General features: G+C 46.0%; 1 protein-coding gene across 2 annotated transcripts in view; it reads right to left on the bottom strand.

Moving 5' to 3' along the window:
• ILDR2 (immunoglobulin like domain containing receptor 2) overlaps positions 1-13,387 on the bottom strand; it is a 60,972-nt gene extending 47,585 nt beyond the window's left edge. For both annotated transcript variants that reach the window (XM_072946202.1, XM_072946204.1), the window contains exon 1: positions 13,299-13,387. In XM_072946202.1, coding sequence (XP_072802303.1) covers positions 13,299-13,344 — 46 coding nt within the window. In that variant the 5' untranslated portion in view covers positions 13,345-13,387. The remainder of the gene's footprint in view (positions 1-13,298) is intronic.
• Between the last annotated feature and the right edge of the window lie 278 nt (positions 13,388-13,665).

Below are 13,665 nucleotides of genomic sequence, written 5' to 3'. Positions count from 1 at the left end.
CTCTTGAATCTCAGTGATCATCCACCACCAGTAGGTTTGATTACAGCTGCATTATGCAGCTCACCCCATCAAGGGGCAAATAATGAGTTTTCATTTGGAAGCTCAGAGAAGAACCCCAGTTCCCAGGCTCCACTGCTTCCATTCACCACCCCTCAAATGTTAATGTGGCTGATTTCATTCTCCTCAACTCACTTGGATAAGAAGACATTTTTTTTTGCATTAAATTCTATTGCATTAATTTTAAACCTTGTAATTTGTCTTCAAATCCTTATTCACACACATTTTCCAGGTAACAAAAATGGGACAGGGTGGGGGGGGGGTGTGAAATGACTTCACTTAGCAGTGATTGAGGCTGGATAACCAATCACAGGCACTGTTCCAAGGACAAAGCTGTGGAACTGACTAAATCACCTTTCTGCTCTGCTCCCTGCCTGTTCAGGCTCCGCACGAGAATCACATTTCCCAGCCCTTCTAGGATAAATGAAACCAGCAAAGGAGGCAGATGCAGCATTGAAGTGATGCAGGCAGGGCTTGTTTGGGTTATTTTGAGAGAGTTAAGTATGCAGTTTTGTTCATCAGATGATTAGAAAGAATAACCTCCTTCTCAGCTCTGTTCTCTGTTAATGAGATTAGCCACTTGACCAAGCCACTGGACTCCCTTAATTATTATTTTTTTCACTGTGGACTCCCTTAATTATTAATAGAGTTTAGTCAATTTGCAGCTCCTTCTATGATATACATGTAAGCTCATACTCCAAAGAATACATTTTCAGAAACATCTGCCTTTTGATAGCATGACAGTTAAAGGCATGGCTCTAGCATGAGTCCTAAGTCAGAAACTAAGCCCTACCACTTCCTAGCTGCATGACCAGGCAAATGACTCAGCCCTGGTGAGTGTCAGTTTCCTTACTGGTAAAAACAGAATAATAGTAACTGTCTTATGGAACTGCCTGAGGGCTAAATAAGATTTTATCCTGAATACTTAGGATAATACTGGCATACAGTAAGCACTCAATACAGGTAGTTGCTGCTGCTGTCAAGAACAGTCTGTTACTTCTCTGAAGCCATGAACCTACAGCTCGGTGAGCACAGATAATAAGGTGTAAGATGCTGAGTGTATAGAGGGCAGAATGGGCAGAAACTGCACGGGAATGCTACAGCAGGTAACTAGTTCAACAGCAACCCTGCCCGGGTGTGCGCGTCACTGCACAATCGCATATGCACCTCCCGAAGTCAGAAACAGAGGGTACCCCTGTGTGTGTGCACACGCATCGGCATGCGAACGTGTGCAGGCAAAACGGAAGCCCTAGGCACCGACACTCAGGATAGCTCTGGAGAGCTGGAGAGGACAGAACTAGGAATTTCAAGGAAACATCAGTTTATTGGATCTTTGAGGACTGTAAGAGTGAAGAGTTAGAGAGAGAGTTGAAAATACCAATGCCTGCCTTGGCTCTACAAACCTCAAACTATAGGACAAACGCCACACAGTTCCCAAGCCTGCCGTGGCCAAGCCTATTAGGAACCCTGTTCCCACTGGAGGGTGAGGTCTGGAATTGCTCTTCTGGCCCTTACCCTGGATTCCAGGGAAGGGCTGGGGTTCCCTAGACCCACTGGGCTGCATGTCTTTCCCAGAAGCTATGTTTATGTTACACTTAGACTGTGTTCCCATCCGGTTTTGCAATCTGTTGGGACCAAAGGCTTGCCCTGAGTTCCGGTCTGCTCGCCTGGGCCCTGATACAAGCCCTTTTTCCTGAAGATTAATTTTTGTTTCCGACGCCCTCACACGTGACTGATCTATACCTGAACCTGGGATGCAAAACACTGCAAAAACTACCTCTCATGGGACCCCACTCCTACCCCAGAACAAGCCCCCCATGGACACTGAGATTTGGCTGGGAACACCCTCCCTCTGACTCCAGTTCTCAAGAGATCTGCCCTGGGACTAGGTTAATGTCCTGAGCTTGCATCCCACCTCTTATCAGCTTTTTGTTTTTCTATGTCACCACTTGTTAGATGCCAAAAACATAGTACTTCTTATGCTACAGTCTATATGAGCTAATAAGAATATCTTTGAATGCCAGGTAAATAAACTAAATATTTTCAGCCTCTTTGTAAATGGTCACCTGTGCGTTCAACCTAAGAAATCTTACTCTTCCATGATGCCAACTACCAGTTATGTCTCTGACCCCCAGCTCCATGAAACCTCACCTGCATGTTTAACAGATACTTCAAACTAAACATAGAGAAACTTCATTCACCACCTTCTATTTTCCTGCCTCAACTCTTGCTTAGAAAATCAGCCTTCCTGTCTCCCTATCTCTTTTGCCAGTATACCCTCTGTCCTATCACCCCAGAGAGAAATTGTAGCTTTGATCATTTCCTCTCTGTCTCTAACCAGCTTCAGTTGGTCACTAATTCTAAATCTCGCTCAAATTTGACCTTCTCTGTTTGCACTGTCACTCCCAGTGGGAATAAATCCAGTTTCTATTCCTTCTACTAGGTAACAATTATGAAATGCTCAGTGTATGCTAGAAATTGTGTTAAGCACCGTTCATGTAGCATCTTAATAAATTCTCTCCAAAAATCCTATGAAGTAGGTATTATCATTACAACCATTTTACAGATGAACAAACTGATTTTCAGAGAATGTATGTATTGTGCCTAACATCTCAGTGTTAGCAAGTGACAGATTTGAACCCAGGCTTGCGGCTCCAAAGCTCTGTCGCTTTACACAAGTCCTCATTATCTCCCGGGTTTTATGACAGCCTCCTCAGTGGTCTCCCAACTTCCAGCCCAACTCTCCCCATTTTTTCTATCTAAAATATTCTTTTTCAAAGGACATAGCCAATCACGGCAGTCCCCTACTTTAAGGCCTCCAATGAGGAATCATTTTATCTTTCCAGGATAAAACCCAAATGCCTTGACGTGGGATGTAGAGACTTCTCCATGATTTAGCCCCATGTACGGTTCAGGCATACCAAGACGTTTTCCATTCTTTAACTATAAATATGTTATCCCCTCCACCTGGGGAAACACCAGGCATGTAACTGAGGAGTTGGAGTTTCTGGGAGACAGACAGAGAAGCACTGGGTGTGGGTCCCACACACACATGAGTGAGCATGTGCTGGCACAAGGGGGAGACGGGGACACAGAGTCCAGGCACTGGTGACACCATAAGGGTCTTGTGTTTTGAAGCTCTTACAAAGACATTTACAGAGGTATGGAAAGAACCCATGTTTCCTCCTACAAAATAAAGCAAGTCTCCCAACAAACTGGAAGGAGACTGCTTAGAGAAGAAAGCAAAAGACAGAAAAAGAAGTGACGTGAAATAAGGAATCCTACGATGTAGAACACATTTGTACAAGTGAGGATTCCTGACTGAAAGAAGCACTGGCTGGCATACTGAAGACTGGAGATTATAGTGGCTTTCTGGGTTTGCAGAGGAGGGGCCATCATTCTTAGACCACCAGACTATTCTTTCCCTTTTTATTGTGCCCCTGATCCTCAGGAAAATTGTCCCTGACTATCTAACTCAAATTCATTCAAAAACATGTTTTAAAATATGATGGTAAGTTCTAGGAAGATAGATTTAAAAGACCAGTCTCTGATCTTGAGAAATTCAATATAAATTTGGTTTCTAACTCTAAGGTCCTTGAAGGCAAGGACAAGGATTTGGCTGACTTTGTATCCCCAGTATACACCAAGGCCATAAAATACAGCCGAAGCTCACAAAATGTGGAATGAATCAATGAATGAATGAACAAATGAACACGTGAATCTGAAGGGTCTTTCTTAGCAGGTGGTCCTCAGTGCAGAGAACGGATTCTAGCCAATAAGGAGGAAATCTGCTTGAAAGTGGAGTGATGAGTGACAGCTCAGAGCAGCAGCCCTGCTCTCAGCTAGTCACCAGGGGTACCCAGTCACCAAGCCAGAGAGGATCAGCCCCAAGTGCAGACAAGGCCTCCCAGCATGTGGCAAAATAAGTTCCTGCCCCAATTCTCATATAAAGAAAAGGATTCTATACATGACGAATTGTGTTCCTGCAAGGATAACAAAAGCAGTGTCTACAGCAATGCTGTTCTTATTTTAGCACTTTCATTTCGTTCAAAGCAAGTCCCTTTTCCCCATTAGTTGTAAGCTATTCCTGCCAGCATCTTTGAGAGGCAGATCCATAAGCACAGCCCCATTTTAAAGAAACAAAGATTGCTGCTAAAGAGTATGGAAAATTATCATCAACACAGACAGGCATCTTCAGAAATAAGGCTCACCCATCCCTTAACTCCTCAAGTCCCAGAAGTGGGATCTGACTTCAAAACTGCCCATTTACCAGCATATCTTGTCTTTCAGACTCCTAAGTTTTTTCCTCATTCAGTATGACAATACACATCTTCCTCTTCCTGTCTTTAAGTTAGATCTTTAAGAAATTCATCTTTTTTTTGTCTTCACATTTTTAACATACTTTCCCAATTTCCTAAGACATTGTTTTAGGAACAGTTGATGGGCAGGTTTTCTAAGTGTAGGAGATAAACAAGGGGTGTCCAAGTATCTCTAGAAGGTATGTTCCACAATGTGTCTATCCCTTAGTAGCACTGTCAGCATGGGAGCAAAGCATTCTGGGGAAATGCTGACCCCCAGGCTCTGTTTTTAAAGACAAAGAAAACACAGCTTGAATCTTTTTCCTCCCCCACCAGTAGACACAATTCATCTTCTTGATATACTTGGGTTAAAAAATAAATGAAATTAAAAAACCTTGACCAAGAAGAGTAGGCATTCCCTTGGTGTTTGCCCATTTTCTAAGCCTCATTCTCCAGCTGGCCTATTGGTCCTGTAGGTCAATCAAGTTCCTGCCAATAAATTCCTTTCCAGCTTAACCTGGGCAGAATCAGTTTCTCTCTGGTACTTGTGCACACAGAGCTTGCCATCCAATAAGCATTACACTCTGTGTGTCCCATGGAGCCATGCTTTCCCATTCTCTGCCACCACTGCACAGATGAAAGCCACAAGCATATCTCCCTTCTGTCCGATTTGCCTCATCTTCCAGAGATCTGAGATGAGCTCATGAGTAATGTCTAGCTGGCTTACATGCTGTTCCAGTGGGACCAAAGCAGTACTAAAAGAGGTCAGTCTCTACCCTGCAGCGCGGAGGTACTTTGGAAGCTGTCCTGATTCATTCAGGTGGGTCAGACTCTTAGGATGGGCTAGCCATTTGGACAGAGAAGAGTTCCCATAAGAAAGCTCTTATCCACTTTCATCAACTTGTTACCTGTATTTCCAGTATCTCTCACTTGAGCTCCAGACCCAAATAGCTTCATTCTCCATCTGGATGTTACACAAGCACCCCAAACCCTTCTTTTAGTAACAGAACTTCCCAGGTTTTAATCTGGCCAGCCAAGCCAGCCATATATTACCATTTCCTAGCTTCTCCTGCAGCTAATTGTGGCCATGAGACAAGATTCAAGACATAAGTATGGGTGGAGAAGAGGTATGTATTCCAGGTCACCTCTCTAAAAACAAACTACTTGCCCTAGCGCTCTGCTTCCATTGCCCCCAGTGGCTGAAAAGTGCCTATCCTTGGAGCAGTCTTGGGAGCCGCATACTGGGAATGGTAGACTCTGTCCCACTCGACCTCTACTGTTACAGGAGAGAGAGACAAAAACTACGTTGTGTGAGTTCCTATATTTTAGGGTCTATTTGTTACAGCATCTCATTCTATACTCTAACTAACAGGTAGATGCAAAATACTGAACCTGTATCTCCCTCCATTACATGTTTCTCCTCCTGTATTAGTTCATGTCCACAAACGGCATCCCCGGCAGTCCCAAGCCAGAAACCCTGAAGGCACCTTTGACATTCCTTTCTTTCAACCTCCACATCCAACCAAGCCAGGACCACTTCTTTTATCTTTTGTCACTCCATCCACTTCTTTCATTCCCACTGCACGATAGGAGCTCAGGATCTCATCATGTCTTGTCTCTCTTTCTGTAATGGTCTTCTAGCTGGTTTTTGCTGCAAGTCTGCCTATGTCTAATCTACCCTCCACATTGAGGTCCAAATGATGTTTCTAAAATGCACATCTGAACACAGCACTCCCTTACTCTCATCCTTTTAAAGACTCCCTCTAGGCAGTTCAAGAGTACAAGGGCTCATTTCAGATGAGATGGGGTCACTCTCTTCCATTCCTCCTGCAGCACTAAATTCTCCAACCATACTAAAATATTTGTAACTTTCGGAAAACAACATGTCCTGCCTCGATTCATAGCTTTTGCACATGCTGTTTCCTCCGTAAATTTCCCTTCCTCCATCCCACCCTTCCCCTAGTAACTCCTATGTATACTTCTGGTTTCCTCAGCTATCACTTCCTGCAGAAGCTTCTTCTGGCTCTTACTGTGGTCATAGAACCCTAGAGAATCACATCACCTTGCCTAAGAATTTCCTATTTAATCATCTCTCTCTGCCGTTAATAACAAGCTATCTCCCATAGGCTTTTAAAGACTCTGATGCATAATAGGTACTCAATACATTTGTTGAATGGTTTAAGTCAGTTGATAGATTGTATTATTTGTTCCCAATTAGTTTTCCTGCCCTCCTCTTACATTGTTCCCTGGAGACAGGATACACTTATCGCTCCACAGACTGTGGGCTTGGCCATATGAGCTGCTTTGGCCAATGGAATGTGAATGCATGTGCCACAAGACTTGTCCCAGCAGAAGCTTAAAAGGCATTTGTTTGGCTTGGCTCTGTGCCCTGCCCCTACCCACCTTGAGACTTCTGCCATGAGAACAGCATGCCCAGATAGTGGCTGCTCCTTCATCCTGGGTCTTGGAATAAGAAGACATTTGGAACTGAGCCAAGTCCACCAATTCCAGCCAGTTCACAACTGACCTGCAACTGACTGCAGCTCTCATGTAAAATGAACAAGTAAATGTTTGGTGTTGTGAGCTATTGAGACTTGGGGGTTGCCTATTGCTGCATCAAAATGCTGACTAATATTCCTATTTGGGGCTCAAAATAGCTTCCTATGTGCCAAATATTGTGCTAGGAGTTATACATAATTTCATTTTAATTATCACGACAACCCTAGAACTGAAGTTAGCTTCCTCATTTTAAAGTTGAAGAAATTAAGGTAAAAGATCAAGCTAGTATGCAAATCCAGGTCAGTTTGAGCTCAATCCCTCTCAATCCGACTGCCTCCTGATGAGCCAAGGGGCTGGGAGGAAGGACAGTGCAGGATCCTGGCTGAATGTGACGGTTCTACTCCTAATTCAGAGCACCACGTCCTGCCGGGCTCCAGACGCTGCAGGAGAACAGGGAAGCAGCATGTTCTTCTGAGCTCTTCCTTGTTTCTTGGCCCCTAAAGAACTCTAGTCATCCAAAATGCCTTCTTTTATTTTCAGAAAGCCAGAAGCTATCTTGAAGACCGAGATTTTAAGCAGACGTATGCCGCAGCTACATCCCGTGGGGCTCCTGGCTACACAGCACCAGCCCCTCGTCCCAGATGGGCTCTAACATGCCAGCAGTATCTGCTGTCACAGGGTCACATCCGCCGCTCCCTCATGCCTCGCTGGAGTACTCCTCATTCACTCCTTTCCTGTAGATCTCAGGATTAAATTAGAAATACCAAATGCTATTCCTTCTCACTTTTCCCTGCAACATTTCCTTGAGTTCTATGAGCTCGGAGCCTCACTACCCAATGCCCCATAGTAGACACCATGTATGTTCACTTAAATCAGGGGTTCTAGTTTGACCCACCTTAACCAGAAAATAATGTTTCCCTCGGATTCAGGCATTTGAAACTACCAAGTCATATATTAGTCAGTGACACAATTTCTTATTATTTTAACCAATAAGATGCCATAGACTTGGACAAGTCCCTCTGAGCCTTGTTCTTCTCATGTAAAGGTGGGTAATATCAGCCTTACTTAAAGAAGGACCAAAAGGGGTAATGTACATGAACGCCATTTAACACATAGAAAAGCATTATAACATGCAAATAAGCAAGAGCAACAGTCAGATCATAACTATCTTTATATTTCTGATTGGGGGAAGGTTGGCATAAGGGCTAAAATAGTTGAAAGGAGTGAAGAGGTGTGTCCTACAACAAAAATCTAAGACTAGAACGGACATTCTAGGGCCATGTTGACTAGAGTAGAATCCATCCCATCTGGCCCAAAGCACTTGCCTCGCTATGACAGTCCCCAGTACGACTGCACTTCATTGTTCACAGTGGACCCTGTCCCATCCACCAAGCACTGGGCACTGCTCCACTTGTTCCTCTGAAAATGCTAACAAGAGCTCTCCTCTCCCAGCTGGTGTTTTTCATTCCAACCATTAATGGTCAGGGAAAGGCTGAAGACAACTGGGGCTCCCTCATGGCTCTTCACTAGGGACCTAGTGCTCTGTAAGTTTGACTGACAACTCATCAAAATTAAATGGAGAAAAGTTCAGAACAATAGAATCTTAGATGTGACCTCATTCAAAAGATTATAATATATGCAACCCCATGTCCACCACAGCTTTATTTACAATAGCCAAGGTAAGGAAACGATTTAAGTGTCTATTGCTTAATGGATAAAGAAGTATATACATACATATAATATATATATATATATGCATGCACACACAATGGAATATTATTCAGCCAAAAAAAGAGTGAAATCTTGCCATTTGCAACAACATGGATAGACTTTGAGGCCATTATGTTAAGTGAAATAAGACAAAGAAAGACAAATACTGTATGATCTCACTAATATGTGGAATCCTAAAAAAGAAACAACAAAACCAAGCTCATAGATACAGAGAACAGACTGGTGGTTGCCAGAGGTGGAGGGTGGGGGGAATGGGTGAAGAGGGTCAAAGGATATTAACTTCCAGTTATAAAATAAATAAGTCCTGAGGATATAATTTACAGCGTGGTGACTATAGTTGATAATACTGTGCTGCACATTTGAAAGTTGCTAACAGAATAAAGGTTGAAATTTATCACAAGAAAAAAAACCTGAAACTATGTGTAATGATGGATGTTAATTGGATTTATTGTGGTGATCATTTCACAATATATACATGGAATCATGTGGTACACCTAAAACTAATACAATGTGATATGTCAATTTTATCTCAAGTAAAAATAGTAAAATAAAATTACATGTCAAAAGGAGAAAAAACAGATTAAAAGACTCAGATCCCATGGATATACAGTTGATTTGTGGAGAAGATGGGACTAGAACCCAGTCCTCAACCCCCAGGTCAGGGTTCTTCCACTAACCAAGTCCTGGCACTAACACTACTAACATTGTGCTAAGCACCAGGTACTTGCACAAAGACCTCAGCATAGAACTAGCACAGTGTTGCACGAGGACTAATCCCCAATGCTGTATAAACTAGACACTCAGTAGAATGGAATATTAAAATCTAAAGAGTGATGGAGATAGTGAAACAACCCCCCTTTCCTGGTCCAGAGACACGCATCCAGGCTGAGGATGGTGGGGAGTGGAAAAAGCTGACAGAAAGTACCGAAAGAAGATGCTCCGGTATGAAAAAGGTCTCTTCCACCAGGGAAAGTAAAACAGACGAGGGAGGGAAGTGGAAAGGTATACAGGACAGGAAAGGAGATAATGGCAGTTGAGCTGTCAGGAATCCCTAAAAGTAACTCTTTCTTCTCCAGGACCAATCACACTTTCTCTCTCCATACCCAAGCCCATCCCCACAAGGTCACCAGGCATCTACCTGAATGCAAACCAAAGCAGGTAACAACCATTCCTGGATGCCTCCCTTCTTGCTGCAGGCTGGGCGAGGAGGCACTCTGAGGCATCTACAATACTGAGCACAGATCTCCGTGACCACGTCCCCAGGGGGTACTCTGTAACTGTGTTCACAGTTCCACCTCTGGTGTCTCCCCTACCAGATTATGAGCTCCCGGAAGGCAGGGCTGTCTTATTTACCCCAGTGTGATGCCTGCATGTGGCAGTAACTCAGCAGCTGCCTGTGCATGAACAAATGTCTTAACTCAGCCATCAACTCTTCCAAGAGTTCGTTTCAGAGCTGCTCCACTCCTACCCCACGTTCGGGGTGGGTGTGCCTGGTCCACATTCTCGAAGCACCTGTGTGCCTCTCACGGTTCTTATCACAGGATGTTTTACCTCCTTATCAAAATTACCTGAAAACTCTTTTGAGTCAGACTAGACTGACACCTCTTTGAGGGCAAGGACTATGAATTTTCTCTCTTTATTCTTAGCACCTATCATAATGCTTGGAAACCAGAGGAATTTCCTAGACAAGCATTATGATAGGTACTGAGAAGGAATTTATTAGATGCTTGTAGAAAGGATGAATAAATGAACGAATACAACCAGAAGGGTACCAAAAGGAATGCTAATAGAGCAAGCACTCTTCATCACAGAGAGACCCAAAAGACCCATCTCCAGGAAAATGCCCCTCCTGCTCTCAGAGTGTATGCCCGGAGTGTCGCTGCGGCGTTTCTCACAGCCTCTGCTGCCAGGAAGGGATGAGACGCCATCCGTATTCAGGAACAAAGACAGAGTGAACCCTCCTCAAGTCTTACTGCTAGATGGCACCTGTTGCTAAAATAGCAGCTGGTGAGCATTCTGTTTTGTTCAAAGCAACAAGGACAATGACAACAACAACACAATCTATTATGGGAAGCAGCATCACAATGACAATAAGAAATCATGAGGCTAAATATACAGCAGAAAGCAATACAGAATTTTTGCAATGAAAGACGAGGAAGGAGCTGCTGGAGCCTGAGGGTGGGGGGAAACTGAAGTGTTGATTAGAAATTGCTCAGCCTGCATTAAAAGAGAGAAACAAGAAGAGGGGGAGGGGAGGGGAGAGGGAGAAAAAGAGAGAAGGGGGAGGAGAGAGAAAGGGAGGGAGAGGGAGAATGAATGTGTTTTTTCCCTGGCTCTCTGACTCATTTTTAATCTGTCCTTTCCTTCCTCCCTCCCTTTCTACCACCCCCTCAAGAGAGAATTCATTGATTGGGCTGGACTAAAATGTCTTACCTTTCCTCTCCTGGTTGCTCTGTGAACGATGAGAGTGAATCCATCTCAGCCTTGACTGCTCCTGTCTCCTCCCCACCTCCCCCTCCCCCGCCGCCATTGTTAGAGCCTCTACTTTGCTGAGGCTGAGAGGCTCGGCCACGGTAGAATGAGGGGGACACGGAAATTGGGACCAGGGAATGCCAGTGGGTGATCAGTGGGCTCTCTGGAGCCAGCCCCACTTGCAGAGCGTGGAAGTCCCAGCCATCTGACAGCTGAGATGGCCCTGATAACAAACCTGTTGCCGGGCTTCCAGGTAGGAGGAGCGACCCCTCCAGGTGAGGATGGAAGAAGGCACAGACAAAGCAGCAGCTCCCCTCCAAACAAAAACTCACCCCTACAACACAAAACCCAGAGAGGCAGCTTCGGACAGTGCAAACAGGACTGGCCTGGGGTTGGGGGAGAACTGGGTTCTAATCCCTGCTCCAGCACAAACTTGCTGTGTGCATACTACTTTCTCTGAGCCACCATTTGCATAGACTGAGAGGGCTGAATGAGATGGTCCCTTTCAGGGATACAAGTCCATTTCACAAAAAGCTGTTAGCCATCTAGCAAGGGCTATTATGTTCCTCTTCTGCCAGACTCCCTGCAAATCCCTAGAGGGCTTTCCTTTGGGTACACCCCAGTGTCTGGCAGAGCACCTCTGACTCAGGGACACCCCCTCACCCAGACGCCTGGATGACTTCCGGGAGGCGGTGATACAGGCACAAGGCCACAGTTCCCCACAAATACAATAACTGAGAAGTAGAGGCGAATTAAGGACGTTCCGAATCAGTGAGGGTGGAAGTGGAAGGCACTGGGAGGCCAGGGGAGTGGGGAGGCATGGATCAGCCAAGCCCTGAAATTAGAGATGATTCATATTTGAATAATGTGGGAGGGATGAACTCAGAGCAGCCAAGAGAAGAGGCTAACTCAGCTTAGTCCCCCCACCCACCCCCCAAAACACCTAAACCTAGCAGGGGGCAAGAGCCAGCGTTAGGGGCCCTTCATTTGGAATAGGAGGAAAAAAACTGAGGCAATAGATAATTTTATTCTGAAGCTAAGGGAAATAATGTTTTGCGTTTCTGCTTAAATATATTTTATCTTCTTTCAATTACTTGCCTTCGATATTTTAAATTAGTTCCTCTTTTCCTACTGACTTGATTTTTCCCAATCTTCTGGTTGGTGCCCCCAGAGGGGACAAAACTTTATTCGGGGTACTACTTTGCATTTTCTCTCCTGCCCCTCACTGCCCTATTCTGTCCTCACCACCTTTCTGCTCCTTTGTTCTTCTCTTCCATCACTTGGTTTCCACCTTGTTGCCTCAGAGCCAGTCCAAACTACCTAGCTCTTCCTAACCCCTCCATCACCACCCCAGAGAGGACTGCTTTGTGAATCTCTCAGGACTGCCCACCCTGCCTGGCCTCCTATCTCTCAACCTCGCGGAGCGTCTTGTGGGATGGTGTACTAGGAATCGGAGCCTTTCCAGACCTCAGGAGGGAGGGGAGAAAGTTCACCAAAAAAGGAGGGGGAAACACGAAGGTCCCAGCCAGAGGAAGTGACTCTAATGCTAAGGGAAGCCCTACCTTCTGAATATCTCTTCAGATTATCTTTATCAGGGGGTGTTCCCATCTGTTTATTGGGGGAGGAAAGCTCTTCTCTGTGGGACCACTCCCCAAACGGTACCAAATGAGAGAGAGCAGGGTCCGAAACTCCACAGCCAATCAAGCCTCCAGCCCCATCTCCTTCCTCATCCTTATTCCCCTGCACCCCTGGGAGTCACGGGAAAATGCCCCTGGGGCTCCTGGCTTCTCCAGGGAAGGAATTAAGGAGACAGTTCTCTACCTTCAACATCCAGAAAACTGGTTCTCTTAATGAGTCTCCTGAGCTTTCATTTTTTCCCAGCCAGGCTCTTCCCAGGACTCACATCATTACAAAGTCAGGATAAAACAGAGGAAGAACCGTTGTATGGAAGGGGAAATGCACATTCGAAAGAACAATCTCATATCTCGACTGAGTCAAAACACCTGCATCTCGAGCCGTCTCACTTGCAATCGGGCTTCTCTCCGGCTCCCCCATCATTCTATAACACACACACACACACACACACACTCACACACACAGAGCCCCCTCCCCCACTTACCACCAGCCTGCTAAGCAGCTTTAAACACGATGGTGGGGGAACTGGGGGTGGGGAGGGGTGAGAACAGTACCAGTAGGGGAATACATATAAAGTTATTCGGCTTGGGAGAAAATGCCTCTTACCTGTGAGCCAGAAGAGAGCAACCCACGCCAGCAGCACCCGGTCCATTTTGCCCAACTTCCCATCCAGATTCAGGAGTGAGGGAAGTGGGAAGCGGCAGAGATGGGAGGATCTAGGTAACCGAGCGGCGGAGGCGGCGGCGGAGCTGCGGCTGCGGGCGCGAGCGGGGGGCCCCCCGCGTCCCTGGGCGCCTCCGCCCGCCGGGCTGGCCGCGCAGGCGGGGCCGGGGGCCGGCCGCGCTGCTGGCCGCACGCGCGCGGCCGCGGGCTCCCGGGGTCCGCGCGGCGCTCGGCGGCGCCTTCCCCGCCGGCTGGCGCACCCGCACGCCCGGCAGCGCGGCCAGCCGAGCGCCTTCTCGCCGCAGAGCGC

Source organism: Vicugna pacos, chromosome 21, assembly GCF_048564905.1.
Source record: "Vicugna pacos chromosome 21, VicPac4, whole genome shotgun sequence".
Classification (NCBI taxonomy): Eukaryota; Metazoa; Chordata; class Mammalia; order Artiodactyla; family Camelidae; genus Vicugna; species Vicugna pacos.
This window is presented reverse-complemented; position numbering and strand designations above follow the sequence as displayed.